Source organism: Gymnodraco acuticeps, unplaced genomic scaffold (genome assembly GCF_902827175.1).
Source record: "Gymnodraco acuticeps unplaced genomic scaffold, fGymAcu1.1, whole genome shotgun sequence".
Lineage (NCBI taxonomy): Eukaryota > Metazoa > Chordata > Actinopteri > Perciformes > Bathydraconidae > Gymnodraco > Gymnodraco acuticeps.
Window position 1 is genome coordinate 1,827,648 of NW_022990693.1, and position 15,419 is coordinate 1,843,066.

A 15,419-nucleotide genomic window follows, 5' to 3' on the forward strand; every position below is an offset into this window, starting at 1 on the left:
ACATTCAAAGTTTTTGCTTTGTAATAAAAGAAAATATTTTAAGCTATAATAAAAAATATTGCCTGCAACAAAATGAAGTATTCTTTTTTTTTTTTTTTCACAAACTTAAAAACTCTACTTAGATCTAATATAAATATGAGGTTAGTCCAAAAGGAAAAATTAAGTTATAACTAAGTTATAAATGTCTTCAGAATGAATCATCTTAATACTTAGTAAATATATATCTTAGACTAGGGGTGCCCAACCTTTTTTGAACCGAGAGCTACTTTTAAAGTTGCCAGTCTGCCGAGATCTACCAGTCCAAATAGAGAGGCGTAGCCATTACTGACAGCCTACTACCAGGTAAATACACCCTTCTACTTGTATAAAACTGACCTTTGTACGATGAATACTTCATAAAATACTGCAGATCCTTTATCTTACCTCTTTCTAATCTACACACATACAAGTATTTAACTGAAGTTACACAACAGTGTTGTTGATACCGAGTTGGAGTTTATCCACACGTCACATACTACAGTGGGTAATGTTTTCAAGAAACATTGAACAGTGCTGCCACATATGACACAGGAAAAAAAGAAAAGACTCTGAACCCTTTCTTTGCCATTATATAACAATAGTTTTGCTACAAAAGTATAAATTAGGCTTACTAATAAAACAACACAGGAATATGCTGCCAAAGTGCAATAAAAAAAAAAAAATTAATAGAATCAAACCCTTTTTTTGTTGCATTTAGTAGAGTATAAAAAGAAATGCCTTTAAAAAAATAGGATGCAAGTAACACTAGTTTCTTAACCTGAATTGATGATAGACTATAATCAATTTAAATTTGCATTCTTATACCATTTTGTACAATAATTATAATGAATAAGTTCAAACAAACAAAAACTTACAGCTGATTAATAACGGTATCTAACTTGAGTTTTTATTATATCAAAAACCTGTTGAAATGCTTCTGTTATTTTTACTGTCCCCAAAAAGCGCGTCGGTAGCCTCCAGGAATGCTTCTTTCACAACTTCGCCATCTTTGAAAGACTTCATGTGTTACGCAAGAACGTGACTGACACGATAAGATGCTCTGGTAGCAGCCTTGCTCTTGTTGTTGGGCCTGGTGAAAATGGACTGCTGTGCATTTAGCTGTCCTTTCAGGTCCCTCCCCTTTTGGAGCGTAGGGCAGAATTAGGAGGGAATTCCGTCTCGTAGCGTTTGTGCACTGTTTTGAAATGCCGCTCCTAAATTACCCTTCTTCGATAAAGCCACGCTCGCATTGCAGATGAGACAGATGGACTTTGAATTGGAATAGATACAAAAATAATCATCCTCCCACTCGGAGTGAAAATTATATATTTTGGGCTTTTTTGCTTCTGCCATAATTGCGGTCTTGTGTGTGTGCGGACTGTCACTCCTGTTGACACGGACAACGTCAGCGAAATAGTGCCCACTGCCCACCAGCCACGCCCCCACACATGGGGTCACGCCGGCCAATCACAAAGCTTTGGTGCGTTCAAGTGCATTATTCTGGCACAGGAAGATTATGTTATAGGAGATTAACGATAAAACAGAATATTGTTGTTCTATTTTTAGACACATCTCGCGATCGACTGGGAATCTCCCCGCGATCGACCGGTCGATCGCGATCGACTGGTTGGGCACCCCTGTCTTAGATGGAAGCAATATTTTTTACTTGACTCAAATAAAAAATGTTAGGTCAAAAAATTAAGTTGGAATAAACTAAAAAAATTAGCTGTAAAAAATTAGCTGTAACAAATTAGCGAAACATTTTTAAGTTAGTCCAAAGTATCAATTTTTTCAGTGTGGGGTCATTTTGCTGGTGCGCGATAGCACCGTTTTACCCGTCAAGTTGGCTCTTTGAGAAACATGTTAACAAGGAGAATCAATTTACACAAGCGTGTAAATTGGTGTAAATTGGTGTCTGGGCGCAGGCTGTGATAATGGACTTTCCACTTTTTTTTGTGGACACATCACGCACTTACAATAAATGTACACCTTTGACCTTTTTATTCAGCAGTGGCAGTTTTAAAGTGTTAAAAGACTCAAGAATCAATAGCAAGTCACTCTTTCCCACTTGATGAAAGTGTTAAAACTATAAAATGCTCTATCATTGATCGCAATCTAGCCGTCAGGAGTTTGTTGAAAATAGAAGATTTGCCAATTTGGGGTTTCTGAGAAGACTTAATCAGGCCTTTCATCTGCTGCGATTCACTCAAAACAAAAAGCATGAGTAAGAATCTGCCACTTCAAAAGTGAGATGGAGATAATTTCCTTTTGTTAAAAAATCACCACCACATATTTTAATTTACAGCTTACCAAGAAATGTAATTGTGATATTCTGCTGTTTTAAATATGTAGTCCAAATGCATGCAGAGAACAAATATCTCTATGTTAATTCTAGAGCCGAGTCACCTTCTTCTTTGTTAAATGGCAAATAACATTTAGATGGGAAACTGGTGATGCCTTGTGTGCTCTGATCTGGGAGATCACAATGACAAGTGTTTCATGGGCTGTATAATCAAAGTGTTCTTATTTATAGTAATGTTGAAGTTTAAAAGAAAAAAGTGGCCTTATCTTCATTCATCAACATATTTATGTTTAGCTGTTCAGGGGCGGTTCTAGGGGTGCGGTTCTAGGGGTTCTAGGCATGCCCCCCTAACACTGACTTTGGACCCCCCTGTGGCCCCCCTAAAAATGAAAAAAATAAAACGGACGGCTGACGGAATGTGCGGAAGTAACGATATTTGTCATTCTAGTCGGACCCATTAGAGCAGGGGTCTCCAACACGTCGATCACGAGCTACCGGTATCTCGCAAGCCCTCAATAGCCCCCACTTTACAAATATGTTTTTTTAATCTTTTTAAATGTAACGCAAGCCGTCATCGCCACGGAGGAGCACACAGCCTCTGTGAGCGAGCGAGACAGAGAGAGCTAGAGAGAGCACACCTTTATCTATTTAATGTGTTGTAAAAAATAGAGAAATCATTCCAATGTGTACTATAGGACAGTAAAAAAAAAAAAACAGTTTGAAAGGGGAGTGATTAGTAAAATATGCATTAAAAAAAAGAAAGAATACTAACTATAGGTAACATAAGATAAGAATAAACTAGTTTAAATGATTTGTTATTGGTTGTGATCATATTCTAAAGATGTTTTGAAAAGTATACAGCTCTCTTTTATATGAGTGTTGAGAGCTGTATCCATAAATTCATTTTGTGCTCAAAGTGCACCAGATTGATGCATTTAACTTCAACATTTCAAAAAAAATCTTCCCGGGCCCTAGAGAAGGTTAGGTCCACCTAATAAAGCAGGTTCAAATAATTAAATTGCATACATTTTCTTTTAGTAAACACTGAAAACGGGTCCCACAGACCCAAACAACACACAAAGGTAAGCATATAATAATGTGTAATGAAACAAATACCAATAACTGTATTGCATTGTTTTCTTTCATACTGTCTTTGTCTTTTTTGTCCTGAATTTATTGTGCCCCCCTCAGAAAATAACTGGCCCCAGCCTGGACCCCCAGTCAAATTGGTCTAGAACCGCCACTGTAAACTGTTGCAATGTTAAGCTGCAAATTATCATCTAAAGTGCGCTTAACAGTGAGACTGGAAACAAAAAGCTTTTAGATCTCTCAAACTTTTTTTCCTGTACATATTCAGTCCTGCGTTTTGCTAGCTTGTCAAATTGCCAAGATACTTCCACCTGACAACAAGTGCATGATTATATTTGTTATGTAAATGTATCCAACTCTGGGGGAATGAGTAAGTATCGTATACAAAATACATTTCAAATTCCTTATCAAAGCTAAGCTAAGTCGGATATTATTATAAAAACTGAATTTTTAGACATTATTTATATATTATTAATTATGATTGTGGAGCTAACAGAGAGCTTAAAGAAATTAATGCAATAACGAGCATTTGATACCTATACCATTGCAATTCCATGGTCAGGTAAAAAACGAAATAATAAATTCCATGTATTTAGGAAGTTAACAGGTCATATTTCCATCTATAGTATCTTATATGGCTGCGAAAACCCTTCCTTCTAAATAACCAAAATGTATTCAAATGTTTTGCCACAACCTTAACAACATCACATTCGAACACGTAATTGAACATTAGCCTTCATCCAATACTAATTTTAACTGAATTAATTTTGAATAATGTACCTTCATGAAATCTAAATCAGAAAATGTAAGTTAGCTCCATGATTTAGGAAAGCAGAACTGTGCTGCTAACAGCTAACGCTAACTAGCTCTCCCTATTCCAAAATGCAGCATTCTGCGGGGAACATAGTGTGCATTATTCTTGAGTCTCAATGTACCTGAGGAAAAACCGGCTTACCTTCTCTCCCAGGGCCCGGAGGCTGTCCAGGAAGCGTGGCCAGAAGTCCTTAAAAAGTGGACGGTCAATCTTCTTCAGACTGTCTTTGGTGCTGGCGTCCACACTGACATACAGCTGGGTGACTGGCACAAGGCTCCTGGAAAGAGTAGAACATATGGAGGAGAAATGAGGGTAGGAATAATAATGAACCTAAGTGGCATTTAAACGCTTTGCTAAAAGCAACATTCATTGCACAGACTGGAATGGCAAATTAAGTGGGCAGAGGAGGAGGAAGCTTCTCATCAATATTAAATAATTTAAGAAGACATTAACTTGTGTGCATTTAGCTGCAGTGAGGGACAATCAGGATTAGCAGGAGGATGCACAGGATTATTAAACACTACCAGAAAAGTATCAAAAATTCACACAACTGAAACAAGAACAGCAATAGTCCCTAATGCTTCTTACTTTTAGATGAGAAATTAAAAGATATGCTGTGCTAAGAGAGGCCATTATGTAGCGATGCAAAAACAAACCAAGTAGCCAAACAAGCAACGAGACAGGGGTCTTGAAATTCAGCTTGTTCTACTATAGGAGAATTCCACTGATCTAAGCATTACAGGAGGAGAGACTCAACAAACAGCTCAGCTCCTCTCCAACCAGGAGGCTCTGAAGACAGGGAAGAGAAAGGCTGATGGGTACTGTTATTCCAGCAGAGGCAGGGTTTCCCACACAGACTTTACTTGGGCGGGCCGCCCAGGTATATTAACGGCCGCCCAAGTATATTTCGCGACCCATTTCGTTTTTTTTATGTATTGTGAACGCAACGCTGCGCAAATGTGGGTCTGCCTCACACAGGGTGACTGGCTTTCCACATGACTGTGGCCTGCCGACATGGCCACTGTCATACAGATCATAAATCAAAGCCCTCGATTGGTCTGTGTGTCATTCAAGCTCGGGATAACCTCAGCTCAGGTGAGGTAAAGGACTCTCTGAGTGTTTAGATAGTTAACTTAGTCTAAGTTCTCAGTGGGTCTCAAACGGTTTGGTAACACATATTTCCATTTGAGGGGCTAGTGATTAGTCAAATATGCATGAATAAAAAAAAAGAGTTAACTAGGTGGAAAAAGGTAAGATACACTTTTAAAACTTGTTGAGAGCTAAAACTAGTCTTTGCTGCTGCCTCAAAGAGGAGCAGGGGGAGAGGGGGGAGAGGAGGGAGACAGGAGAGGCTGATTCAGGAGCCCAGACACACTCACAACTATAAATGAACCAAAAATAAATAAATAAACAAGTTTCAGTGGATATAGTATGCTATTGGTTATGGCCATGATTTTATGATTATTGAAATGTATACAGTTCTGTTTCATGGGTGTTCCCATAGATCTAGTCTCTTTATTTCCCCCTCTAAATGCACCAGATTGATGCATTTAAATCCAACATTTAAAAATAAATCTTACCGGGGGAGTATGCCCCTAGAGGATTTGAGGTCCACCCCCACTTAAAATCACATGGACAGGTTCCTAAATACATTTACAATTTTATTTAAATAGTAACCCATGTCCATATATGTATTTGTGGGTAGTAGATTTAAACTATAGGGCTATCACTATGGGCGGCAACACTGTAAATATTGACAAATAAATCCAGCAAAATGGCACAAAAAAAAGTGGCCTGGCTGGGTGTATAATTTCCGGCCTGACTTAGGCTGGAGCCACACGAGGACGACAACGCAAACGGACTGAAATCGTTATCAAAAAAGTTTTCCGTCCACACGCAATAGGCACCAGAAACGTGTCCGTTCACATGTGACCGCTCGAAAGCGCTGGAGACGCAGTAGTACATATGCCAGGCCTGTAAGTGGCGCTACTGCCACAAAATACACCAAAAGCAGCGAAGAAGACTTCTCACGCATGCATGGTTGCCATGGTCGCCCTTCTGTTTATTCTCCATGCTGGATTTAGCAGCAGAGGTGGGGTTTCGCCGGTCAACATCTCCGTTAAAGTTTAAATCTTCCGGACAAAATTAGAAAAGTGCCGGTCAAAGGTCTTCTTTGTTATTTATTGAGCTTTAAAACAAACGAATAACGACTCTATATAATAATATAAGAATAATACACGGAGGACGGAGCCTCTCTTTTCCTCCCCCTCTCCTGACAGATCCAGTAATGGGTGACCCGACAGTAAAAATAAACATATTTATAATTAGTTTAGGTAGTTTGAGAGGTAATTAAAATAGCTAAGGGTGATGATCTAACTTGAAGTGTGTGTTTTGTTCCGCTCATCGCTCCATCACAGCGGGCGGAGCTGCAGGTTATCATGCAGAGCTGCGTGTCTCCTCACCTGTCCGATAAGACTTCACTCACGTTTATGTCCATATCGATCAAATCTAGCTGGAAGCTCCTGCTGGGTGCACTGCGAGATACCGGGACCTGCCTCGAAACACTGGGGCTATTGCGTCATCGTTATCAGGAAATGATCGTATAGGCGTAAACACGGAGCCGTTTGCCCCCACAGAGCGTTTTGTTTGCAGGTCTACCCACCTTGGGACCCGTTATCGTTGTATGCGTTTCCCTGTCGGCCTCGTGTGTGGCCTAACCGTCTATGTGATAGAGAACTCTAGCAGATACGACCGTTATCAACCTCGTGTGGCTGCAGCCTTATTGTCTCGGTCCGGCCCTGCCTGTACCTGTTCGCTCTGCCATCGCGTGAAGGGTCTGCTCACAAGCGACCAACAGAAAGGTTAATGTTATTGTTGCACGTCACCTCACACACCCCAAGTATATTTCAGATCTGTGGTAAACACTGAGAGGTATTTGACATCTCAGTCTGTGACGTGGAAGTTAGCTGACATATTATTGATTATGTCGGGGAGTGTCTCGATAAACCTGGACTACTCGAGATTTGTGGTCAATATGATGCGGAGTGACAGAAACCAAGGTAAACATATTGACATTTATATATTTCATGTTTAATGTAAACAGCCTAATTAAGCTTTTTTTTTGTTATCTCAAATCTTATGTCATCAATAAACTTTATTTTACTGTTCTTCTCTTCTTTTCTGGTACCAGATTCATCAAAACCTAAAGCCTTGTATATGGGTGAAGATTTACAATGCAACATTTAAAGGTCACCTATCATGCTATTTTTAGGCAATAGCATACAGTAGGTCTCAGATATATACAAATATATAAAAAACATGTCTATGAAGTGTTTTGTTCAAAATACCAAACAGATCACCCATTCTAGCCATGCCTCATATCCCTCTATTTCACTTCCTGTTTCTAAAGTGCTGATTTGGGGTATAAAGCTTTTTTTTTAAAAAATTTTTAAAAAAGTATAATAAAAAAAGGAGGGGGCTGAGCTCATGTGGGAGATTCTACCGGCAAATATTGCGGTGATGAAACGCCATATCATGGATTATCAAGGATTATTTCTGAAACAGTATGGAGCTCAACGGCTTTCTCTCTTGCCGGTTATACCACAAGGCGAGTTCCTTTTTATTTCCTGCTTCTTCACACACATGCTGTGCAGTACAGATTATCTCTGAGTGTTAGCAATGCTAATGTAAACACTGACCATATTACGTCCAAAACAGTCGGGCATTGTTTCTGATAGCAACGTATTTGATAGGGCCGTGAGTGTAAAGCCAGCCTACATTTCCGATATTACGTCATATCGGACGCAAATCTGGATCAGCTCCGTTGTAGCCCCGTTTTTAGAGATTTGGTTATGGAGGAAAAGAGAGAGGGTTTTATTTTCTGACGCTGCGTGAGTTCCCTGACACACCGGGGACACATAGTTATGTATAAAAGACATAAAAAAAGTGCGTTTTGCATGATAAGTCCCCTTTAAGAGAAGTCCTATGGGGCATTGTTTAAAGGAGCCCTATTTTGTTCATTTTCAGGCTGGCTCTTTTGTGAATGGTCAAGCACTTAGAGATCTCCCGCCCCTTAGCCCTTTCATATACAATGTGTTGTAGCGCTAGCCAATTAAAATCAATGTTTTATGGCATAATTTAGTTTAAACATACCGTCAGCTTAAAAGCTGTTTTATTCTGAAAAAAACGGAAGTTCTCGCACAATCTTAATGCCAAGCTTTTATTCTGAAAATCCTTCTTCTCCGGTTAGCATTTAGCATGTGGCTAATATTACGTCTTCTAGAAATATGAATGTGAAATGACACGGAGTGTTGCACACCAAAACCTACTGATTTTAACACTACATCTATAGACGTCGAGATATTATTATTGCTGAATATTAAATGAAGGTACAGTTTATTTGAATACGTTTTGTTTACAGACGTGAGGGTATGACGACATCCGGGGCTACTGTAAATGATAACTGCCGCAAAGTACTTTCAGTATTTCTAAAGTGACTATTATAGCCGTTATAATGCAATAAATAAAAAGTCATGAAAGAGATAAGGAGGAGAAAAGGCGTGTGGAAGTAAGCAATGGACATTGAAGAATAAGGCGGGCGGGCCCCCCTTCTTCACAGCACAGAAGAGGATAAAAGGGGACGGCTGAGAACAGCTTGGCCTCTCTCCTTCGCTGCAGCCACATCAGAGACAACGCCGGCTTTTGTCTCTTCATTACCTTCTGCTTGTTCTATTACCACGTTACTTAATTAAAGTACCCATTTGAACCTTCTCAGAGACTCCATTGGTCTCCTTATTTTAAGTTTCTCTCCTGGAAGCGAGAGGAGCATCACAGTTTTCTTCTAAGTGATGTCACTATGTCACGGAAGTTAACAAAGGATTCCAAATGAGGTTTTTTTATGCGGGCAGGGCATGGGGCAGAGGGGAATGCGAGAGAAACTCCCTAAGGAGGTAACACAGGGATTTTAGCCTTTGCAGACCATTTACATGCACAGAAACTTATAGAACAAACTACAGAAGAGGGAAAACCCCAAAAAGCATAATAGGGCCCCTTTAAATAAGATATAGCATCACACACACACAGATTTACTGTGGTGACACTTCTTTTGAACATTTTGATTTTTTTCAAATTCCTTATGTGTGAGTTTTTTTGTGGAGCTAGCAGCAAGTATTTATAAGTGGAAATGGTTTATTAAGCACTCGAGCAAAGGTACCAAATGCATTATGATGGTTTGAAAAGGGCCAGTTCACTCAAATTACAGAACACTCACTTGTCCTAAGTGGCACCTGCTCATGCACAATGTTTGTTGTGCGAAGGTTTTGATCTGCAAGATTCTGAAACCGATACAACTGAAGCTAATGCACTAAAAGTTTAATTTGACTACATATTGCTGATTCGTTATTTAAAGCCTAACAAACAAACAACTCTAACCAACAAAAAGTATTTTACCCTATTGTTAGAGGACACACAACACTCATAATTGTGGAGGCCAAACCTTTGATCTTCCCTGCTGGGGAACAATATAACTGCTGAGACACACTCCAACTACTTCAAACAGCTTGCCAAGGCAGAAAGTACAAATATATTACAGGAACATAATGAGCTGAAACAGATTGGCTGGAAGGAATATTTTGAGAGAAGAAATAAATAGAAACAACCCCCCCCCAAAAAAATTATCTGTGTGTCTCTTTCACCCCTACCTGATCTCCTTAGGAAACTGTGCATTGGTGACCAGGAAGCTGGAGATGTGATGGGTGTGGAGGAGGCGGATGAAGGTGTTGATTTCGGGGTACATGATTGGCTCCCCCACAAGGGAGAGGGCACAGTGTTTGACTGCCAAGCCCTCCTCGTAGCGCTCAGGCTTCACTCCTGGGACACCTGGAGGGGGGGAAGGAACAGATGATTGTTTTCATGCTAATCCACCTTCAACTCAATCAATGTCTCCCACCAATAAAAGCATCACAACAAGTAAGCCTCACACGGTATTTTTACCTGTTTTTAGAAGAATAAATGGTCAAACCAACTCCATACGTGGAGTGGATTGGATTTTTACACCAGTGTTGCTACCAGTGTTTATGCCTACAGCTGTGATAGTCGCTGATTAAAGTCCCCAAACCGACATGCCCTTGAGCAAGGCACTGAACCCTAACAGCGCTCCCCAGGCGCTGTAAATATGATAGTTGTCCACTGTTCCTAATAGTAGCAATAGTTTAATGCTGAATCTGGGGCAGGCGGTATCTCAGTCTGTAGAGGCTTAGCTTGGGAACCATATGTCACCGGATGGTCACTGTGTAAATAAAGAACATGTTGTGTGTCCTGGTAGTGGAAAAGGTGCCAGATCACTTTTTGGGTGTACCGGGTGTCATTGAGCAAGACACAGAACCCCCAGCTGCTCCAGGGCGACAACACCTGGCAGCCCCTTTGCTCTGACACCTCTCCATTAATGCATGTTTGTATTTCAACTATTATAAAACAGCTGAATTTCCCCTAGGGGAATCAGAAAGTATGCCTTCTTAAATCAAAAGAGCACCAAGTAAAGAAAAACAGTGGGAAGGAACAGCATGAGGTCAGGGTTTGAAGTGAGGTCAAACTGAGTAATTACCAATAGGGACAGGAGAGACGTGTGGTGGTCATGAAACATGAGCAGAAGAAAGGGGAGATGGGGAAAGTTGGAGCTCTGGGAGTCGGGCCTGAAGCCCAGACTGTCTCCTCCTCCCCCTCTCTCCTTCTTTCCACTGGGTGGTCTTGGACTCTCCTAGTGCTCAGTGGATCTCCATGCAAAGACCAACAGGTGCTGTTAAAATACGCCCAACATAAGTTCTGAGTATGATAATGAATGTTATGAAGTGTAATAGACTGCTGCTATTAACCTTTAAGATTACTACGTATATTGAATTTTAAAAAGACCACATGAAATTAATTTAAGAGGAGAGGAATCACGTCTCAGTTTTATCATCCAATTGAGGAAAATCCATAATTGGACCACGACCACAGGCCGCCATAATGACATAGATTTGATGCATAGGATTAAACTAAATTAGATTAATGATGTGTCATTAGTTGAATATGTAGATGTGTATAAACCATGTTTAATTAAGTCTCTTTCTCTGGGGTTGGCAATGGTGGAGAGGTAGGGGATGTGAAATAAGTTAACAGAAGAAAAGTTCATATAAGAGTGCTGACAGTAAAAGTATTAAATGCTGGCAAGATTTTGATGGAGACAGGGAATAAACAAAAAGTGGAAGCTTAGGGGGAAAGAGTTTCATACACTGTCATGGGGATTTGATGTAATACATCTAAAGTCAAAGCAGATGCTATTTAATTTAAAATACATGCACTTCAGATGCTTTATAACACCTTCTATGAATAATTGATAAGTTTGAAACATTTTGTAAGGATGAACCATAGAAAGCACCTGTTACCGTGCCACTCTTCAAGGGTAAACCATACAAAGGAACAGCTGCTAACCACAGGAGCAAACCCACTGAACTCTGGGAGAACAGAAGAATGGTGCACGTGTGTGAAACCTCATTAAATGTACCATATAATAATAATAATAATAATACATTTATTTTGTTAGCGCTTTTACAGGTGCTCAAAGACGCTTTACAGTTATAGTGAAAAGAAAAGAAAAGAAAGGAACAACAAATAAATATATAGTTAAAGTTAAAGTCAAATAATACAAAAACAATCACACATTAAAAGCCAGATTGAAGAGGTGAGTTTTTGTGAGTTTTTTTAAGGTGGTGAGGTCAGTGCAGTTTCTGATGGGTTGTGGGAGTGAGTTCCAGAGGGAGGGGGCTGCGACGGAGAAGGCTCTGTCCCCCCAGGTCCGGTGATTGATGTGGGTGGGGATGGATAGGAGGTTGGCTTCTGATGAGCGGAGGCAGTGGGAAGGGGTGTGGTGGTGCAGCAGGTCTGTGAGGTAGGGGGGGGGGCCTGATTGTTGAGGGCTTTGTGAGTAATGAGGAGGACTTTGAAGTTGATTCTTTGACGGACGGGGAGCCAGTGGAGGTTCTGGAGGACGGGAGTGATGTGGTCTCGGGAGCGGGTGAGGAGGAGGGCAGCAGAGTTCTGGATATGTTGGAGTTTATTGAGGAGGTTGGATGGTATGCCGTAGAGCAGTGTTTCTCAAACTTTTTCATACCAAGGACCACTTAACCAATAAAAAAACACTCACGGACCACCTAACTCCACAAATATAAAAAAACACATAGTTTTTTACAAATCGCCTGAAACACAGTACTCGGTACAAACAAGTGGCAACATGTGTGATGAAGGTGTTTATCTGGGCTATATCATGCAATCGAAAGTTAAACTTAAGCTCGCTCCATTGCGGATATATTCCCGCGAGAGTGCGGAAAACTTAAATAAATACATTTATTTCAAATGTGAAATTTTACCAATATACTCACGTAGAGGACGCTATTGCAGTAGTTGAGTCGTGAAGTGATGAATGCATGAATCAGGGTTTCAGCAGCAGAGGAGGAGAGTGATGGGCGGAGACAGGCAATGTTTTTGAGGTGGAAAAAGGCGGTCCTGGTGATGTGATTGATGTGGTGGTTGAATTTGAGCTGACTGTCGAAGATGACTCCGAGGTTGCGGATGTGAGGGGGGGAGATCGAGTGTGGCTGTCAAGTTGAAATTCTGGATGGCTTTGATACGGGATGGGGGGCCGATGACGAATGTCTGATTTGGCACTGTTCAGTCGGAGATAGTTTGTTTGCATCCATGCTTTTATTTCTGAGAGACAGTTGGTGAGAGTGGAGTGTGTTGTGGGGGTGATGGGTTTTTGTTGAGATATAAAGTTGGATGTCATCGGCGTAGCAGTGAAATTGAAGGTTGTGGCGACTAATTATTTTGCCAAGGGGGAGCATGTAGAGCAGGGGTGCCCAACCTTTTTTGAACCGAGAGCTACTTTTAAAGTTGCCAGTCTGCCGAGATCTACCAGTCCAAATAGAGAGGCGTAGCCATTACTGACAGCCTACTACCAGGTAAATACATACTTCTACTTGTATAAAACTGACCTTTGTACGATGAATACTTCATAAAATACTGCAGATCCTTTATCTTACCTCTTTCTAATCTACACACATACAAGTATTTAACTGAAGTTACACAACAGTGTTGTTGATACAGAGTTGGAGTTTATTCAAACGTCACATACTACAGTGGGTAATGTTTTCAAGAAACATTGAACAGTGCTGCCACATATGACACAAAAAGAAAAGACTCTGAACCCTTTCTTTGCCATTATATAAAAATAGTGTTGCTACAAAAGTATAAATTAGGCTTACTAATAAGACAACTCAGATCTGAAGCTACACAGGAATCTGCTGCCAAAGTGCAATAAAAAAGACAACATTAATAGAATCAAACCCTTTTTTGTTGCATTTTAGTAGAATATAAAAATAAATGCCTTTAAAATAGGATGCAAGCAACACTAGTTTCTTAACCTGAATTGATAATAGACTATAATCAATTTAAACAGAACAGATCTTAATGTGTGCATTCTTATACCATTTTCTACAATAATTATAATGAATAAGTTCAAACAAACTAAAACTTACAGCTGATTAATAACAGTATCTAACTTGAGTTTTTATTGTATCAAAAACCTGTTGAAATACTACTGTTATTTTTACTGTCCCCCAAAAGCACGTCGGCAGCCTCCAGGAATGCTTTTTTCACAACTTTGCCGTCTTTGAAAGACTTCATGTGTTTCGCAAGAACGTGACTGACACGATAAGATGCTCTGGTAGCAGCCTTGCTCTTGTTGTTGGGCCTGGTGAAAATGGACTGCTGTGCATTTAGCTGTCCTTTCAGGTCCCTCACCTTTTGGGAGCGTAGGGCAGAATTAGGAGGGAATTCCGTCTCGTAGCGTTTGTGCACTGTTTTGAAATGCCGCTCCTAAATGACCCTTCTTCAATAAAGCCACGCTCGCATTGCAGATGGACTTTGAATTGGAATAGATACAAAAATAATCATCCTCCCACTCGGAGTGAAAATTATATATTTTGGGCTTTTTTGCTTCTGCCATAATTGCGGTCTTGTGTGTGTGCGGACTGTCACTCCTGTTGACACGGGCAATGTCAGCGAACTAGTGCCCACTGCCCACCAGCCACGCCCGACACATGGTGTCACGCCGGCCAATCACAAAGCTTTGTTGCGTTCAAGTGCATTGTTCTGGCACAGGAAGATTATGTTATAGGAGATTAACGATAACACAGAATATTGTTGTTCTATGTTTAGACACATCTCGCGATCGACTGGTTGGGCACCCCTGATGTAGAGGATGAAGAGGAGGGGGCCAAGCACCGAACCCTGGGGGACGCCTTGGGACAGAGGAGCAGTGGAGGAGGTGCAGTTGTTGATGTTGATAAACTGATGTCTGTCGCTGAGGTAGGATTTCAGCCAGGAGAGTGCAGTGTCGGTGATGTTGAGTGATGATTCGAGGAGGGACAGCAGGATGGCGTGGTTGATGGTGTTGAATGCTGCGGTGAGGTCGAGGAGGATGAGGATGTTCAGGTTGCCGGAGTCAGAGGAGAGGAGGAGGTCGTTTGTGATTTTCAGAAGAGCTGTTTCTGTGCTGTGTTTTGATCGGAAACCGAATTGAAATGGCTCAAAGAGGTCATTGGAGCTGAGGTGGGATTTAAGTTGTGAGGCAATGACACGTTCAAGTATTTTTGACGGAAAGGGGAGATTTGAGATGGGCCGGAAATCAGACATGATGTCAGGTGTGAGTCCAGGTCTTTTGAGAATGGGTGTGACAGCAGCCAGTTTGAGAGAAGGGGGAACTGATCCAGATCTGAGGGAGGAGTTAATGATGGTGGCGATGAGTTGGGAGATGGCAGGGAGGCTCTCTTTAACAAATGTGGAGGGCATTGGGTCAAGTGTGCAGGTGGAGTTAATTCCAGTCATGAAGTCGGACAGGGGTCACAGGGGAGAAGTGGGACAGGGGCTGTGAGGTGAAGGGGGGGGGAGCCAGGAGGGGAGGTGGGGGGTGCTGATGAGGGTGTCAGATTGCTGTAAATGTTGCTGATTTTGGTTTGGAAAAACGAGAGGAAGGAGTTGCACTGTTCGGTGGTGAAGGATGAGGTGGCGTTGTCACAGGGTTTGAGAAGTTTGCTGATGGTGGAGAAGAGACGCTTGGGGTTGCTGGAGCCAGACTGAATGAGGTGTGAGTAGTAATTAGAC

General features: G+C 41.1%; 1 protein-coding gene across 1 annotated transcript in view; it reads right to left on the bottom strand.

The window, feature by feature from the left end:
• The window catches only part of tyw1 (tRNA-yW synthesizing protein 1 homolog (S. cerevisiae)), a 225,991-nt gene that overhangs the window by 60,677 nt on the left and 149,895 nt on the right, over positions 1-15,419 (bottom strand). Inside the window, 2 exon segments of the mRNA XM_034230575.1 lie at positions 4,365-4,500; positions 9,923-10,100. Coding sequence (XP_034086466.1) covers positions 4,365-4,500; positions 9,923-10,100 — 314 coding nt within the window.